The sequence below is a fragment of the Leptinotarsa decemlineata genome, unplaced genomic scaffold (genome assembly GCF_025532065.1).
Source record: "Leptinotarsa decemlineata unplaced genomic scaffold, Ldec_3_MD MMD2_P_RNA_scaffold_2, whole genome shotgun sequence".
Taxonomy (NCBI): domain Eukaryota; kingdom Metazoa; phylum Arthropoda; class Insecta; order Coleoptera; family Chrysomelidae; genus Leptinotarsa; species Leptinotarsa decemlineata.
Window position 1 is genome coordinate 19,714,769 of NW_027412529.1, and position 20,387 is coordinate 19,735,155.

General features: G+C 33.8%; 1 protein-coding gene across 2 annotated transcripts in view; it reads right to left on the reverse strand.

The window, feature by feature from the left end:
* Nucleotides 1-303: 303 nt before the first annotated feature.
* LOC111509615 (trypsin-2) overlaps nt 304-20,387 on the reverse strand; it is a 46,538-nt gene continuing 26,454 nt past the window's right edge. The window contains exons 3-7 of one of the 2 annotated variants that reach the window (XM_074185127.1): nt 18,457-18,548; nt 14,525-14,660; nt 13,994-14,107; nt 5,667-5,828; nt 304-531 (exon numbers count right to left, since the gene is read on the reverse strand). In XM_074185127.1, the coding sequence (XP_074041228.1) occupies nt 490-531; nt 5,667-5,828; nt 13,994-14,107; nt 14,525-14,660; nt 18,457-18,548 (546 nt within the window). In that variant the 3' untranslated portion in view covers nt 304-489. The remainder of the gene's footprint in view (nt 532-5,666; nt 5,829-13,993; nt 14,108-14,524; nt 14,661-18,456; nt 18,549-20,387) is intronic. The other variant, XM_074185130.1, reaches the window with a different exon arrangement.

Below are 20,387 nucleotides of genomic sequence, written 5' to 3' on the forward strand. Positions count from 1 at the left end.
AGGCTTTTTATTCCAGTTCGTGCCTGAAAAATACTTTCTCGCATGATCTACACATCTTTGTAGATATTTCTTTTCGAAATCGATTGCTTCCTTCTTTCCTTTGAAAAATTTCCACATTTTGTTTTACAAAGATAGAGAAGTAGATAAGATATAGGCATAACGATGGAAAGATGTTCTGGAACTTGTGCCCATTTTGAACTCAATTTCTTCCTCCATTTTATCGATAGTTTTCCGCATTTGTCATGAACATGAAAAAGTTGAAGGCCAAATGCTTTTCATCTCATTGTTTCACTCATTCGCAAGAATTTTTTAATTTTTTCAATTCAACAATAGTACAGAACTATTATAATCATATATGCAAGTCAAGATTATATCTCTGCCATTCCATTCTCTTTATCTATGTTTTTGGATCCAGTCGAGATATCCTGAAACTTTGGTGAGTACTCCGGGATATCCTTTTTCAGCACATCCTTTGGCATATGATACAATTTATTGAACGCCGTCAATAACGAGGGGTCCTCCTGAATCGCTCTGAAATGAGTACATGTATGAGCGTTATTTTTGAGACTATTACGAAAATTCCAGATATCTTATTGAAAAATATATGATTATGATTATATAATGTGTTGAAAAACCTCTTTACATTTATTGCACCTTGACTTTCAATTTCTATGTTATATGGTGGGTAGATGTTCTCACCAAAATCAGACAATTGGAAATAATGACTTCCAATATTTCGAGTCAGCAGAATTACCTCCGTTTATTATCATTTCAGCTCTAGTTACTGTCATTTCGTCGTTATATTACGTTTTGCATTTTTGTATTATGGAAATAAATTAAGATCTGTAGAATCTGACATTGTTGCTAGAAAAAAACTCTAACTGGGAGCTCAATAACCATTGAGGATTCATCACTAGAGAAAGCAGTGGAAGTGATATTTGTTGAAACCCCTGACTGGACGACTTCGAAAACACAACTAATCGAAATGTAGACTTCACAACTGTATTTTGATAATTGAATCATCCCCAATAATTTTATGATTTATTTGAAGATTACTTCATCAATTGCAGCAAACATATCAATAATCATACAGAGTAATTATTGAAATTATTTTTGATTACTGCTTGATAGTTCATGGTTGGATATTTCGAATCAATCATTATCAGTCATCAAAATATCTCCAAAACGAACCACACTTGGGTACACAAATATGTTCTCACTACAGAAGAGAAACGAGCGCAATCCACTACAATCGAAACAATTGCATTGAACACAGTTTCAATTGGACTCGAACCGCGAATAGATGGAGTATTTCGCGCCTTAATTCTGAAATCCGTATCAGAATTAGAAGGAAGACACAGCTTTCATATTTTAAGCATTAAAAAATGGAAGACCCTCAATAGACAATTAGAAGAAACCATCCGAAACCTCAAAGCTGCGATCTTACGGGTCACATTTCCACAGAAAGTTGATTGAGATATCGAGAAGTTTCAAATAGTCCCTGATATCCCAACTGACTTTTTGTTAGACAAGCAAACCATCAGAAAAACCAGAACATTTCAGAACGAATTTTTCAGTCAAATGTTCATAACAATAGATCCCAGACGAACTGAAATCAAGTTCGACCCTGATTTCAGAATAAGCAAAATCAATTCCAACTATCGGTAATTCCAAAAACTCGAGTTACTCTAACAATTTCAATGAAAATCGATAAGTTGATTTCATGACATATGAAAAGCAAAATTATCATACAGGTGACATTTAGGACCAACGTCACCTGTATGATAGCTCTAACTGTGAAACTGATTACTATACTACCACTATTCAACAACGATAATATGACCAATTCTACCCGTGGGTTGGGCTATCTATCGGGCGCGTATCCAGGTGGCGGCCAGGTGACTGGAGGCCCTGTCCGGGAAGCTAATGTGGCCTTATGGACGGGGTCGCCGGACTCTTGATCAGTGTCAGAAATAAGTAGGGTGTGGGGAACTAAAACTCCCCAAAAACCTTTGCAAAACATGCCTCCGTGGACCAGCCTACCCAAGCTAAGGTGAAAGGAATCGTGCTGACAGTTGAATGGCCGCAGGGTGAAATGCGGTTACGAACGATCCCCTTGGGAAATGGGCGAAACCTCATTGCAGTCAGCCTACCTCTGGCCTACCTCTGTCAGAGGTGATCAACTCTTCCCTTGCTACTCATGGGAACACACATGAATGAAACAAACACAGAAACCACTAAAACCAATCCCGAAGCTGGACAGAAGTGCTCACCTCCATCTAAGGCGGTGGCTGAGGATGAACAGAAATGTCTACCCCAATCTACCGCTTGGAATGAGGCTGGGCATATCAGATCACCTCGTTCTGTAATACAAATGCCAAAGTGTGAGCGCATTTGCGGCGCCGAGGCCAAAAGGAAAAAGAGAGCGAAGAAGACAGTGGCAGCAACTTTAAGTGCACCTTCCTTCTCCCTCACTCCACCTCCAACAGCAAGGGCACTTCCTGCGACGGGCGCCAAGAGCTTCGCCTTGAATAAAGACAAGGGAACGGCTGTTTCTGCAGGGAAATTCTCTCACTTGTGCACCTCCACAGAGGAAACCCCAAGATGATTGAAGAAGCCGCGCAACGACAGTAATGTCGCTGCACCTTCCAAAACCTTCGCGGAGGACACCACCTTCCTGGAAAGGACAGGATGGACGATGACCTAGGAGGACAATTCCTCGGGAGGATGTACAATGGGTCACATGTGGCCTAAGTGCTGTGGGTCTACACTCACCCTCCCTACTCTACAGATACAGATGACCAATTCTATGAATCTCAAATATCGGAATATCCCTAATATATCAGCGTTATTTGTCACTCTCAAATACAAATGACCCACTGATTCAATCTCAGACAGATAAAAACCAATCAATCGATCCTTTATCGAAAATTCAATATCAGATTCAATCCATGAAAGTCCGAGACTTCGTCCCGAACGTGAATATCGCAGAAGATACTTTCGTGTAAGCCCTCAAATAATAATCACTACATCAGAGATTCCAATAATACTTTGGAAATGATCATCGATGCAGGTGACGAAATGTTCACTTACAAACTAAAAACTTGTAAATAATATCCCAACAGATTTCCCGGAAATATAACTATACAAGGCATCACTGACCAGAGATTTGTGGGAACGAATCCACTTCTATGAATTTCAAACAAGTAGATCCACACAAAGTCTTCATCTACAACTCAGATATTGACTTTGCCGATTTAGTCGGTTTAGATTTTCTAGTGCATCATAACTATATGATGAACATGGAAAAATGATCAACTTACAACAAATTTCAAAACAGTTCCTTCAAAATGTCACAAACAACTCCGTTATTACTAAAAAACCAAACCAAATTGAAGTACAACCCCGAACGATGCGATGAAAATATTAAAATTCCATTGTAACTTCTAGATTACTGATGCTACATTGATAGCTGAAGAAAAAGAGAAAATGAGGCTTTCCGGCGTAATAGTTGAATTTGATGAAAATCGCATGTTTTATACTTCCATCATGAACTGAACACAAATGCAATTCCAGTTCGGAAATAAAACTTGAACCCCTTTCATCACAAAAAACAATTTTGAATTTCAATGAAAATCAATCATTTCTGGTACTTTCTGATTGAAAAGCACATTCACATGCCACCAAAATTGCCACTGTGTACTTTTTTTTACAAACGGTTTATAAAATCGAATTACTTCCGCTAATATTGATTTGCCGTCACCAAGAATAAAATGCAGCATGTGAGAAGAACCAGCTGACATTGATTTTAGAGGTCGTTTAATGCAGAATATTTTGTCAGTTTTATTCGACTAGCGTCCCAATAACTTTATACCTAAAAACGTCATGTAATATAGGTCAATGGAAAAAAAATTAAGACGAGGACCCACGTAAACTATTGCTTCAAAGTTTATTAATGATCAAAATCCGTCGATTTGACTGGAGTACCGTGTTCATATACACTCAAATCACTGGCTCAAAACTCCTTCGAAATTCAACCTTTATAATCAATGAAAAAAGTTTCTTAGCCGAAACATCCCCACAGATATCTAAACAATACGTGAGAAATCCTATCTTCACTTTTATAGAAATCTATAGCTTCAAAAGTAATCCGACTCTGCTGCAATACCATCACTCCTAGAACTAAGTGTTTCTGAACAGACATTTTTATAGGGGTAACATAGAAGCAAAAATACGTTAAAACTCTTGCAATTGACACCAAATCATTTTATAGAAGACGCCATTTTGAAACTATAGCAACTCGGAATATTGACATTAAAAGAGTTGAAAATATGAAATACTGCACATATAGTGATATTTACAGAAGAAAAGTACATATATATTATAAGAATATAACATTGAGAACAAACTGAGTTAATTTGCGACCAGAATATTAGTATATCAACAGAGTAAATTACTGTATAATTAATAATTTTTTTTAATTGTTTTCATAAAAGAGTGGTGCGCTTAAATTTTATTAATAATGCGTTATATATTTGTCAATAAAATTTAAAATATCGAAATAGTTGAAATATCGATCTTCGAAACACAAACAATGTCTTTAACAGTGTTATGAATACAAAAGTGAAATTATTTAGAATGCCCCAACCTTTCTATTTGTTAGTTTTTAGTTGGTGACATATCTATTATATTTTCCTAGCGTCCAATACAAAATTACTTATTGTGCCTCAAGGAGAATATTTTGAACTCTTCTTTATTTTATCGAGTTCTAGGTTGCATTATATTTTATAACGCTTACTTGGAATTACTGAAAAACTCTTATAAAATTGTATTTCAATTATTTCACAAGATTCTTTACGAAACTACTTTTTAAGAGAGTTAGAAAAATATTATAGTAACTGTCGAAATATTTATAAAACTGTTTTGTAGTGTTTGTGAAATGCCCCACAAAATATTAATAAAGACTATAAGGTTTTATGAAACGGTGCCAATTTCCTATTTATAGCTCTTTTATAAATACATTGGAAACGTTTCTGGGAGAAATCATTTGTTTCTTCGAAACGTTTTCACAACCATTATGAAATATAAAATTGCTAGTTGCGCTGTTTCAATCCCATTTTGGTCGCAAAGTTACTAATTATCATTTTTGCTAGTCGCCAATCCATACAACGATAATTCGGCAACCAGTTATCCAAATTCTAGCAGTGAAGGTCGTTGTATAGAGAATGAAACATTTTCCGAGCGGAGATACACAAGACGACCCGCTTTCTATTTGGAAAAACAGTTGATAGCGGCCTTTTTACTATGAGTGATAACACACCGTTGGCTTTTTTATGTATTCAAAGTATTCATAATGGTTTCTTTTCTTACAAATTTTGTCCGAATTTGATATCTTGTCCCATTCAGTATGTGTCTGCATAAAGCACAATACTTTCATATGAAAAAAAAAAATTAAACGCGGCCTCTTTGCTACAAGTGATAACACACCGTTGGGTTTTTCACGTGAAAGTACCTCTAGTGATACCTTTTCATATAAATTTTGTCCGACATTGATACCTTGCCCCATTCAGTATATACCTGCATGAATAAAATCTTATTTTTTGTATATGAATGATAAACGGTCAAACTCGTTTGTATATTTGATAGTATTTTCACTGGATACTAACATGGCACTGCCCCTTTCCACCTTCTGGATCTCCGGCACATAGTTCAGTCTCAGGATTAAGTCCACCTCCATCGACATTTTGGTAACTGTCTACGCACTCTTCATCGGAGAAAATGGTGAGGTTCACCGCATAGAGATTTTCTGGATAAGTGTACGAATGTATCTGCGAAAAAAGGCATTAAGATATATTTATGATTGTACTTATATTTATTATTTCAAAGAAGTGAATTTCAAATGATTTCTGCATATTGGAAAATTTTTCAGAAAGTTAGTCATCGATATTTGATGAAAATCCATAGGAAACGTATTTGAATGATATTTCATTGGGATACCTAACAGTTACAAAACCATGACACGTGGAGAGTGAATATAATGTCTTTTTCATAGGTGTTCAATATTGTACTGAATATACCTGCTGAATACACAGCTAATGTATAATAATAAACGTGTTGCGGTCATACAAACCTTCGAGGTGTTCATAGAACGTTCAATACTGTGAAAAGTTGAATACTATGGATTCAACTGAAATAAAAATACTAGCAACTGAAAAATGAAAAGTAGCTAGCTACCTGAAATATTCAATTGTGAGTTGATTGAGAAAACAGTGGTTCAAAGTTAGTTCTGGATGAGCATGAAAAAAAAGGCAAAACGTTCGTGATCACTACTGCAAATATTAACAATTTAAATTCATGAAGTACATAAAGAATGCGTGGTTAACCTATTGAATTTCATGTCCTTCAATATAACGACTTTTGCAGTTAAGTTATTATTATTATTATTAAGTTATTATTAAAAACCACTAAGATCTAAAATGAAGTAAATAGGAAATCTCAGAGTCTGGAAAATTTCAATGTTGTCATGTCATATTGAGTTTCAGTGGAAAACCAAGAACATGAATAATATAGGAAGTTTTTACATTCCTGCTGATGTGTATCGACCGCTCAAGTTATATTAAATGATGATCTAACAAAATTTGCCAAAATAATCGAAGCATCAGGTTTTAGACATTGACTGGAACTCACACACAACTCAATCTCATTTCATAGATTTGGAAATCTTTAAGGGACATGTGCCATATCTGTATTGAATAAATTGAAAGAGTATATTTTTAGGAGAGATTAAGTTTTGGGAAAGAGAGGTTTTATAATAATAATAATAATATTTATTTTCCTTTTGACATCTAGAATGTATGGGAAAAGTCATTATTGAAATACAATGAAATAAAGTGGTTACAAATCGAAACAAAATATCACAAACATTGGATGTCACAGTAAAAGTGCATGAAAATACATTAAACAAGCACACAAGTTAATATCAAAAATTTTCTTTAAAATACTCATCTAGTGAGTTAAAACATTTCGCCGAAAGAAAGTCATTTAAAGCTTTTTTGAAGCAAAATAATGTCTTTGTTGCTTTTATAATTTCAGGAAGATGGTTATATATCCTAGGTCCAATACAATTAGGAGAATTTGAAGAAATATTGAGTCTCGCATATGGAACGTGAATATCATTTTTTTGCCTTGTGTTCAATGTATGAATGTTGGAATTTTTATAAAATTTGTCAATATTCATAAATATATAGACGCATACTTCAAGAATATATAAGCTTGCCAGAGGTAAAATTTTATAAGGAGGGAAAATATTTTTACATGAACGATCATAGGAAACTCCTGCCATTAGTCTCAAAATTTTCTTTTGGCTAATGAAAACATCCCGTGCATGGATAGTATTATTAACATTAGTAGATTGATTCTGTTTATTGTTTAATTCAGAAATGACTTGCCAACTTGCTTTTGACTGATTTCCAGAGTTAACAATTTTTTTTATAGTAATATTTTTTTGTTTTTTTCACTAATTTATTATGTTCTCTCTTTTTTTGGTTATAAATAGAGATAATTTTGGCACATTTCTTTTTTAGGACAAAAAGGTGTTTCAATTTTTGACCAGATATTTTCACTTTCTCGGAAACCCAATTCTTGGAGGGACATTTATTACTTTTATATTTAGTTTTGAGAAAATTCAAATCGTAATGATATAGAAATATAGTGTAGAAATATTCAAAACTAGCATTAGAATTTGAAATTTTGCGAAGGTCTTTCCAATCCTCTTTCACCAATGTATTTTTAAAATTACCAATGTTTTATTCGCTAAAGTGTCTTCTTGTGTCTGAATAGTTTATTTTATTTTTTGTGTTTTGGAGAAAGTCAAAAAGTACAGTTCTGTTGTCAGAGTATACATTGTCTATTACACAACATGTTCCACAATTCACATCTGAAAATATTTGATCAATTGAGGTAGAGGATGTATCTGTGACACGTGTAGGCCACACTATCTTTGGTGCAAGGTTATATGACGACAAAATTAATGACAAATTGTTGAAGTTCGTATTTTTAAATCTACGGAAATTGAAATCCCCACATAAAAGGAAATTGTAATTTGGTTTATATGAAAAATTCAACACATCTGCTATTTTTGTAAAGAATATGTTCTCGTCAGCTGAAGGTGACCTATAGCAATTCAAAATACAAAAAGTTGTTCCTCCACATACATAGATACATGCACATATTTCAAAATGTTGCTCTAGACAAAAATCTGACAAGTTAATACTATCAATTACTGAGTCTGAATGAGCCCAAATTCCTACACCTCCACATCGTAACGCAGATCTACAATAAGAACTGACAAGTTTGAACCCATAAATATAAACATCATTCACAACATTCTGTTTAATGCCTATTTCTACTGAGCAAAGAAATTTCATATTTTCAAGTTCCATAATATCAGTCAGTAAATTACTGATTTTGTGATTATTTATAGTGTTTATATTATTCAGCAGTATATCAGGTTTAAACGTTACCGTATCACTTGTTCCCGCTCCTTCCTCTGAAAATATCGACTGATGCCCGCTCCATAGGGCCAAACATCAGGATCCATGGCTTTTCGAAAGTTATCCTCAAAAATGCTGACTTTGAATGATGAATAACTGCTGGAATACTTAGGGTTCAAAGATTCACATTTGACTTCTGGAAAGTGTGTTTCCAGCAATTTTTGCATGTTTTCTATAGTAGTCTTTGGGTCCACTCTACTGACATGAAGATTTGCTATTTTGGGAACGCCTTTCACCTCACTTCCAACATTTTTTCCTATGATAACAGATCTTCTTTTTCTGGTGACTTTATTCCACCAATCATTTTCATTTTCTTTTGTGAGTTCGGTGTTTTCAGTATCTTGGATGTGGATGTATTTATTCATAGTAGGTACACTTTCCGCTTGCTTACGAGGGCTTGTCCCTTCTGAATGACTGACTTCTTTGATTTTGGATGATTCACCTTTATTTAGGTAGAAGTTCCCTTCAACATTGGGTTTTTGTTGCAGCGTACTCTTTTCTGTGGAGATATTGGTTTTTGTTCGTATAGGTTTTTCGTTTGCTTTTTGCCGTATTTGCCATCTCGCTATTCGGTCCCGACATCTGTTTCCACTCATTAAGGATATCAATATGTTTATTCAATAGTTTAATTTTTTCTTGCAGGTCTTTCTGTTTAATAATATATTGGAAAATATTGATATCGATGCTCTTACTTGATTCACACAGTTCATTCATTGCTTTCTACTTCTCCATATTGACAAAAAAAATTTGGGAAATAAATTCTCTCGAGAAAAATACTTTCGAAACAAATACTTTTATATGAACGCTGAATTATAACAAAAACACTTTTCTCTATCCCATTTGTACTCCTAACATTCGTAGAATCCAATCAGGTATCATTCACAGGATTCCTACAGGTCATAATTAATGAAAGAAGTAAAATTTCACTCACATTGACACTTGCCTCATCGGTTTTTCAATAGCAATTACGGATTTTTATTACTCGATTCCTTCATAAACTTACTACTTTTTTGTCACGGAATGGGTTGAATCCACCCACGTCATCAATGACAGTACGTAAATAACATTCATTTGCTTATTTCATTAAATCCTAGCAATAGGAATCTCGTTTAAATTTGCACCTCATTTTCTATTTCAAAATCATTTCGCAATCATCGTTACAGTTATACGAAAGGGCAGAAAGAACATATCGATTATCTAATATATAAAATTCACGTGTCACAGTGTTTGTCACCAAACTCCTCCAAAATGGCTGAACCGATTTTATGAAATGTTGTATATTCATTGTGAATAATGATGTGATAATGAAATAGTGTGGATTGTGAATGAGGTCAGGTTAAAATAAAATGTGTTTTTTTGATACTCGTCAAGAGTTCAAGTCGGAATATCCCAATTATATTCCAGCCAAATCTGTGAAGTACGATAATTGTATAGAGAAACATTTTGAAATTAGTATTGCTGTGTTAGATGTTTTGAATGGTCAATCTGAACTATTTATCATAACTGCATATAGAACACCAAACAGTGATAGTAACATTTTTATAGATGCAGTGTATGATTTGATGAACAACATTTATCGTAAGGAATATTATTATATATAGATTTTCTAAAACATAGCAGAGAAACAGTTGAATAATAATAATAATATAATAAATTTATTCAACGAGTTTGGTATGACTAATCATATTGATAAAGCCACACGAATCACACAAACCACAGTTTCAGGGATTGACGTGATTTTTTCTAATACAAAAGCATTATCGGTACTCATTGAAGATACTCATTTATCAGATCATACATTGCAGCAATGTTGTTTTGAAATACAAAAAGTTAGAGGTAAAGCTGAGTATATAAGGAAACGGAATTTTTCATCAAAAATTTAAATACTTTTAGAAATATTTTGAGTTCAGAAAATTGGGCTGAAGTTTACGACTCTGATTTACTGGATCAAGAATTTGATGCTTTTTATGAATTAGTGTTGTATTATTTCAATATAGCATTTCCTGTTACTATAGTTCGATCTAGGAAAGATGACAAGCCATGGTTCTCAAATGAATTGAAGCAAATGCATCAAATGTTAGTTGATATGACAAAATTATACAAAATAACTAAAAACGAGGTGATTAACAATAGATATAAACAATTGAAACAAACATATAAGCAGATGGTGGAACACTCTAAAACTAATTATAATAATGAAAGAATTTGTAGAACAGGCAACGTATCGAAAGAAAGTTGGAAAATCATAAACGAGATGAGAAGCAGTGGATCCAGAGATGAAATTAGTAAAATTGTTATAGACAGTCAGATCATCACAAATCAAACAGTAATATGTGACGAATTTCTGAAAGTTTTCATGAATATACAAAGTATTGACCCCAATTTCAATAAGGTAAAATTAGAACATTTCTCAAGCATTACTTTCTTGATGACTCCAACAACTCCACTTTAGATAAAAGAGACAATACATAAAGTGTGTAGTACCGATATATAAGAGGAAAGGTTCCAAGGAAGACATCAACAACTACAGGAATGTATGCTTACAAAGTCAACTAGCAAAAATAATCGATTATTGCTTCAATTTCTGTCTAAGAAATTTCTGGGAAAATATTAATTTATTGAAAGGATGTCAACATGAATTTCAGCTATGAACGAATTATGTAATATGATTTATTCTAGCTTGAATACTAAGGAATATCCTATTGCACTATATTTTGATCTCAGTAGAGCATTCGATACTGTTAATCATGAACTTCTATTTCAAAATTTAAATCGTATTGGAGTTCGTGGAGTAGCGAATAGATAGGTTTCTTCCTATTTACAAATTAGAAGTCAGATTGTCATGATGAATTCATTCAAATCAAAGTCAACCAATGTTTCCATTGGTGTACCACAAGGCTCAATACTTGGTCCACTGCTTTTTATCATATTTATTAATGACATGATTTTATCATGTAGTTCCCCGCAAAAAACCATAATTTATGCCGACGATACAAATCATATGATATCACAAGATAATCTGGACAAAAGCATTCATCTGAGCAATGTATGCGCTGAGGAATTCTTTCAATGGTGCCTGAATAATGGATTGATTTTAAATGCTTCCAAAACATTCTTCATGGTTTTTCGACAAAAAAATATCAGCAGTGACGCATGCCCTCTTGTTAAAATGAATCATAAGTCAATTGAGCAAGTATCAAACATAAAATTTCTGGGTGTAACAATTGATGAGAAACTCATATCGAAAATCTGGTAGGGAAATTGAGTAGTATCAATTTTATTATCAGACAACTGAAGGACACTGTATCTCAGAATGGCATATCATAGTCTAGTGTCGTCGGCACTCACATATGGCTTGATCTTCTGGGGTAATTCAACACATATTGATAAAGTATTCATTGCTCAGAAAAAAATCATAAGATGCATGATGGGAGTTCGAAATAATGTATCTTGTAAAGCTTATTTCAAGTCACTGTCAATTCTAACTTTACCATCACTTCATATTTATCTTCTAATTATGAATATTAAAAAAGAGCAAGATACCTACATGAAAAGTAGTGAAATTCACCAACACCAAACAAGAGAATAAAAATGACATTCGCTTACCATTCTCTAGGCTTAGTGTGGGACAGAATTCTCCATAATACCAAGAAATTCTATGGAATAACCGTTTCAATAGGATCTTTGGTGGGATACAAAATTTTAATACCTTCAAAACAACATTATTCAATTACCTTAATGAAAATACTTTTTACACAATAGATGATTACCTCACTGTTTGATGCACTGTCTGTGAGTTTTTCATATTTTCTTGTGAGCTCTATAATGTTTTTATAAGTTGTAATACTATAATATGTTTTGACTAGTCTGATAAGTTTTGTACCATTGTGTAAAAAACTTCAATGATGAATAAATTATCTGTATCTGTATCATTCAGCTTTTCGACCAATAACATATTATTCCTGCATATCATCAATTGATTCCCATGTCAGTCACAATAATTTCTTTTCTGTATTAAAGATAGTATGACTTGACAGTACAGATCCCATTGTTTATCCCTTATCGTCTTCCAGAAATCCGAATATTCCAGCTTTAGAGTCTTTACTATTTCATTTATTTATCGATTTTAAAATCAAAAGTATGTGTATGTATTCTTTCCAATATAAGGGAAGTCCAAACTTCTATCATTCAATAAGAAACATTGCAAATGTGGAATCGTATGGTTTCAAAACCATTTTAGTATTTTGCTACACTAGCGCCATTCTAATTTATTGTTTGGAGAAGTTTTTTCACTAAATATCGTAAAAATGACCTTCAACGGAATGGTTAGTACTTCCCTACATCAGAGGATTGTCGGAAAGGATAAGAAGAATTGGGTCCAAGTATAACATCAGAACCTGCTTCAGATCTGGGAATACTATCCTTAAGAGCCTCACAAAAACCAGGCCATCAAACGTGGAGTGCTATTCCAAGAATTGCATTTACCGGATACCCTGCGAGTGCAGAGAATCATACATCGGTGAAACTAAGAGGTCATTGAAAGTTCGAATTGCCGAGTGCAAGAAACACACACAGTGACGAAAAATCAGCAAATTAGGAATAGCAGAGCATGTTTGGACTCATCAACATAACATCAAGTGGTCACAAGCTGAAATCATCCACAAGGAGAACCACTGGTTTAGGAGAAAGTCCAGTTATAACACGGAGACGATTGTGGATACTAACAATCAAAACGTCGTGAAGTAACTAAGCTTGGAATCTTTAAAATTGTTTAATTTTCATTTCTTGGTAATAATTTTCAATTTTGATCTCGTGTTATTGATTCAATTTTTTTGGGAAAGAAAGTTTTTGGTTTTCTACTACTCCATCTTGATGCAAAAAAATGTGGCATTCTTCCAAAGAAAAGAAGGAAGTAATCAATTTGAAAATAAGTAACGCTATACATGGATGTGTAGATCATACAAAGAAGTAACTTTCAGACACAAACATGAAGAAAAAGCCCTCCTGAAACAGCTATTTTGATGTAAATATTGAATTAACGAAAGAAACAATTCTTTTGAAACAAATACTTTTATATGAACACTGAATTATACGGAAGACACTTTTCTCTACTCAGTTTGTATTCCAAACATTCGTTATGAAACAAAATCAGATATCATTCACAGGAGATCTACTTTAAATGACTGGTAACAAATTGCACTTTGATTGCTTGTATTTCATTTCATTGTAATTTCAGTTTTTTTGGTCGATATAATTGTTTTCTTCAGCTAATCTTTTTATTTTTCATAGATTCTTTCAGGGAATTCAAATTAATTTATATCATATTATACAATGGAAGTTCGAACTAAAGAAATATATTTCTTTATTGTTGGTTTAATATTATCAATGACTTGATGTTTGTGTACTCTGAATAGATTGAGAACTAAAAATGAAATACTCACATCGTTTATGCCCCAACCTGCTAATGAAGCTATTTTGTTGGCTGGTGTGCTCTCGTGTGGTTTGGGTAGCTTCACGGGCTGAGCAGTCTCTCCGAATGAAATTGGTTCAGTGAGCTGTGGAAACACAGATATAACCTAATTCAGTTGATATCCTCATACATTCAAAATACTAGGTTATCAATAAATATTTTGTTATTTCACGAGTTGGTTTGATACAATGAATTACAATTTTGTGAAAGTATTCAGCATGTTGATCAAATGGTTCAAGAGTAGACACTCAAGTTGGAAAAATTAATTCGTATATATCAGGTGAACAGAATGAAACTAAACCTGACTAACAGGTTTCATTCAGTTCAAAATATGTGACATCGAAGGAAATTTCAATATCTTCATCATTTTTAAAGTTATAAAAAATAGTGTAGCCCAAATTTTCCCAACCATATTGAAAAAATACTTTGGAGTTTTTGTAAAAATTCCAAACTTTTTGAAGAATGAATACTGATATGAATCAATTAGTGAAATATTTCTTACCTTAATTATTGCTATGTCGTATGTCCAGGGTGGTTGGTAAATGAATTTTTCATGATATATCATTCTGGATACCTGAATTTTATTACCTAAATTGACATTTGTGTTTCCATATAAGATGAAATAATAAGGTGGTTCCCTATAAATCAAAAAGTTCTATTTATTTTCATCGATCTTTTACCTAGCTGAAATGATAATCATATTGATGAGTGCGTGCCAATGATGATACAAGATATTTTTTTTTGGTTTGTTGGCTGTTGGATATTTTCATACCTGACATTTCATCTTCGAATGTGGTAGAGATCATTGAAGGCGGTAAAGCATTATTTGATGTGAGAACAACTAGATCACTTATTTGGTGAATAGGGTTATTATAATAATAATAATTAATATGTCTTTATTCATCACAATAATAAGTACAAATTGAATAAAATTCAAAGAAATGATGAATAGGCGGAGTTCAGCTATGAGAGCTGCTTTTAAACCCAACCTCGATTGGTATATATTTTATCATTTCGTATAATATTCGGATATGTGAGAAATTTCCAAAATCTGTTGCATATGTCGTGCCCTATCACTGTCGTGTGAGAAACATGTCTTTCAACCTTTTCTTAAAGTTTCTCAATGAACTTTCTTTAAAGTCTGTAGGGATGGTGTTATACAACTTTGCCGCATTGTAGGAGAAACTTGGAGTAAATATTGCTGTGGAATGCCTGGGAATGAGCAAAGTATGTCTATTACGAGAAGTGCCACTGTGTGATAGTGCAACTAGTCTTTCACGTAACAAAGGCGGATATCCCGAAACAAGAATTCTATGCGTGAAACTAAGCAAATGGATTGCTCTTAGATATTTGAGTGACAGCCAGCCAGAATCTCGGAAGGACGGACTTTTGTGATCATACTTTCGGATACCGTAGGAAAATCTGACACAACTATTTTGTATTCGCTGGAGTCGCATCACATCTAATTGTTGTAAGGCGGGTCCGTAGATACAATCACAGTAAGTTAATCTTGAAAAAATAAGTGTTTCACAGAGATTCAAATTCAGACTTTTCGATAAAAGGTGTCTACTTGGATAAAGTTGTCTTGATACATTGAATGACGTTTTACACAGATGACTTACATGCGTCGTTAATCTCATGTCTGTATCTAGCCACAAGCCCAGATTTTTACAATCAATCACAGAAGGTATTATGTTATTGTTGAGACGGATCGACAATGACTCACACACAATATTTCTTTTACTTTTGGGACCAAATAACATGATCTGGGATTTCTTTGGATTGATAGTGAGATTATGTACTCAGGATACATCATATAGAGTTTTGAGGTTTCTGTTAATATTTTCATTAGCAGGTGTAATATCTTTGAAGCTGAATGAAGTATACAATTGAGTATCATCGGCGTAGTGATGTGATTTACCAAAACTAACAAATTCATGAAAGTCACTAATATAAATTGCAAAAAGACTGAACCTTGCGGTACAACAAATTTTTTTGATATTATTGTTGATTGGTTACCATCAAGGTAAGTTGATTGGGTCATTCCGGAGAGATAGCTATTCATAAGTGACACTGCATTATCGGTGAAACCAAAGCACTTGAGTTTCATGGACAATAAAGAGAGCAGCTTATTATAATCTATTTGAAGTACAAGTTTGGATTATATGAACAGGAAGTTTCGATATAGTGGGTTGTCTTCAAATGGTATCTAGAGTATAGTACTTGGATTTTTGGTTACAGGGTGTTTATTAATCATGTGGGACTATTCCTTGGACTATTCTGAGGATATTTTGTCTTTTGATGATTTTTGATAGTGCGCCTTGTTTCAAAGGGAATATTGAAAATAACAATTTTTGTTAATTTTAAAATTATCAACCTAGCTGAAATAAAAGTGCTGAAATAAAAGTAAAGCCTAGCGACTAATGAAAAATCTAACAATTTCGTTGGTACCTATCAACAACACTCCGATTACTATAAACGGCTGCAGACATTCAATTTGAATAGTATGTCTCGTAAGTAATCTTTTGTATGTGTCGAATAGGTTGAAACTAATTAATTTTGTCTATTTGACGTGAATTTTCTGTGTTTTATATTTAAAGCCTTGTTAGTGAAGTCATCTATCATCAATAGCTATAGTAACGCAGAGATGGGTGACATACATTTCATTTATGTATTTTCTGATGGCAAAAGCTAGGGAGTTGTACAGTGAACGATTTCCTAATCGTAATGTGCCTAATAGTAAAACCTTTCAAAATATACATCAACGACTTCGTGAAGCAGGGGCATTGAAGCGAAATGGAGGACCAGGGAGGCCAATGACAGTAAGAACATTAGAAGTAGGAGAGAATGTACTGGCCATGAAAGAAGAAGGTCTAAGTACTCCTACTCGAAAAATTGCAAATACTTTAAATGTGAGTAATGGAACGCTTTGAAATATTCTTAGAGACTATTTGTTGTACACATACCACATAAAACGAGTTTAGGCACTTCTTCCTGCAGATTTTTTTCCACGTATTGCTTTTGCGCACATTGGGTCAAATACCTCAACTACTGACGCTTATTCTTTTTACCGATGAAGCCAGTTTCTCAAGAAATGCCATTGGGAATATTCACAATAACCATGTTTGGGCTGAAGAAAATCCACATGAGGTGCTTGAAGATCGCTTTCAACATCAGTTCTCGTTAAACGTTTGGGTGATAATTGTAGGTGACTTTCTAATTGGACCGGTATTTCTGCCAGGAAGAATTACCGGCGAGGTATACCTCAATTTTTTGGAACAAACGCTTCCTCAATTTCAGGAGGATGTACCATTGGTTACAAGAAATACAATGTGGTTTATGCACGAAGGTGCACCAGTGCATTTCAGCATGTTGGGTCGAGAGGTTTCAACAGTAACATACGAAGATCGCTGGATTAGTCGAGGTGGACCTCTCTTATGGCCAACTCGATAACCGGACTTAAACCTCCTGGATTATTTTCTATGAGACCACCTGAAGTCATTAGTTTATTTTACTCCAGTGGAAGATATGGAAGATTTGAGAAATCGGATGATTGCTGGTGTTTTTGAAAGAGGTCAGGAGTCGATGAGGAGAAGATTGTATTCTTGCGGGGGTAGTAATCTGAGTAGGAGTAGTAATTTTCAACAGTTGTTGTAGATTGAAAAACATTACATGTGATTTTTGGCAATAACTTGTTAATGTCGAAATTATTTTCGCTCTGTATCTTCGAAACACAGACTCCTATCAAAAATCATCAAAGGACCAAATATCCTCTGAATAGTCTAAGGAATGGTACCTCAAATTTTTTTTCTCATGTTTAATGAACTCCCTGTATAGATAACAATGAATTTGGATTTTTTTTTAAATCGTCCAGAGCTTCATGTTGATATGCTTCATCAGCTCATTTCGATACCACAGAATTAAAATCAAAATTGAAATTAGTTTTTCTGTTAATCATCTGTAGCCCCCTCTTAAACAACTTTCCACTCACGGCATTAGGGTTAGAATCAGTATTCATTTTCTCTAATAAAAAGCTACTAGAAAGAGGACTCAGTGCAGTGCCGAAAGATAAATAGTATCTGAGACTCATTAGACTCATATCTGTATTCTTGAGTTCATACTTCGATCATTGGCAGAGATTCGTCTCAGCCCTAATCCACTATTTTTCTGAGTATCAGTCCAATCGCAGATCTATGAATGAGTTCAGCTACAGGAAAATGAATGATTCAGCAATAGCCACCCTTGTCTTCACAAGAGATGATGTTGGAAACTGGGATTAGTTCAAATATCAAGCACAGTTTTCAAAACTAGTTGAATCGAAGAGATCGAAGTGAATAGTTATAGTCGAAATGATCTTTGTACTTCATTTTTCAATCATTGTGCTACATGAATTGAGTACAGATGAATATGCCAACAGGTTTGTATATCACTTACAAATCAATAACACAATGTGCTGCAGTAAGAATGGTGTATTCATCCAAAATAGACCCGCCACACAATAATTCATATTCGTCATGGAAGCTCACCTGGAAGAGATGTAGAATATATTAGTCGAAACGATTTTAGGTAATCACCAAAAAAAAAAGTAAATACTGAAACGAAAATAAAATTTGTCATTTATTGATCATTCAATAAATTCACGATACCTCATCGTGGAGTGTTTGATTCATTATCAATATTGTAATAGAGCTAAAATCAAAGTCACGATCGTTCACGGATTATTCATGTAATATGTTCCTTTATTTCTGGACATTTGTGTAAATTACAGATTTTATGAATAACAAGGATCCAAAACAAGTACCTACCTTTCGAAACACCAGAATCTTCAGGAGATCAAGAGAACTATTTTATTCTTCTCCTGAAGACGTCAACTTGGTTAATGAAACCCGCATCGAGAAAAGTACTGCATTTCTGATAATTGGTTTTATTTTACGCCAGAGGTTTCAGTTTCACCTCTTATTTCAATTTATTGTATGATATGTATTTTTGTATTGCTTTCTAGTCGGCTCATACCGGTTCCATGAATGGAAAAATGTCCATTACATTTCATGAATATTAATAGTGACAGTGTGAACCAGAGTTGCGCAATGGAATTTGAAAAATAGTATGTTAAGCGGAGTTGTGGAAATCCAGCAATCATCGAATACCTGTATTTGAAAGAGTTAAGAAGTGATCATTTCAATACCCTCGACTGTTAATGTCCTTCATATGCGACCATGGAAAATATGATTGCAAACTTCATTAAAGATGAAGACCTATCAGGAAAGTCATTTTCTGTATCTTTCCCTGTGTAAATCAATGCAGTTTGTCGATTCGGGTTGAAATGATTATCTGAAGCATCCATTTCATACTTAACATCGATTCAAAATGTAAAAAATATCCTCAGAATGGATTACCAAATGTCTCGAAGTTGATCAGAAACATACAAGAATGAAAGCATCGCTTTCAATATGTACTTGCTCTGAAAAAAAAATCAAAAGTGAGCAGCCGTCTTGAGACGATGAATGAAACTTGTGTACATTTCTACCACACAGAAATGGAATAGAAGTCGATGGAATGAAGATATTTTGGTTTTCCATGTCCAAAAAAATTCCATGCGACCCAATTTTCGGATTTTTCAGATTCAACGTGTTTTTGTCGAAGCGAGTCATCTTTTATTCTTCATGATTTTATGTGAGATCAATGGGCAAGTTTATTCGGTCAGCATCAAAATGAAAAATAGGTACAGTTCTCTCAATGAAGGTTCAACTTTGTTATTTGAAGCGATTTAGAGATCTCGTGTTAGTCTGAACTTTTGGAATATTCTTATTGGTTATTATACTCAAAGGGTTTCAAAAATGAATAATTGTCTAGCAATATCCAAACTTATGGAGGTAAAAACCTATTAGATATCACACGTTTCATTCAATGCATGTAATGCATATTACTTAGTGATAGTTATATTGAATGAATGACAGTTTATTGTTTGATGAATATTGAATTAAATTCATACAGCGTGACTCACGATCGATGGTGGGTTAGACGTTTCTGGAAAACGCAAAGCAAGATTTTTCTGAAAATTTCACCTCTCACATTTCAGCATTGCGGCGTTGCCACTTCCATCAAAAAGTCCTAGCAACTTTATTTTTTCAAATGTAACACCCCGTATATTATTAGATTTTTGGAGTTGCTCTGGTATTTTAATACTTTTTTGTTGATAATGTCCTATACTTATCTCTATCTGTTTTCGAGATAAAAAATAAATTGTGCTAAATATGAACCAAAACATAGCCTTAATTGAAATTAAGTACATCAGTACTCTCAATTCATGAAGAGTTGATATTCTGATGATAGTTTGGACAAACTCAAAATATTCAAATAACATC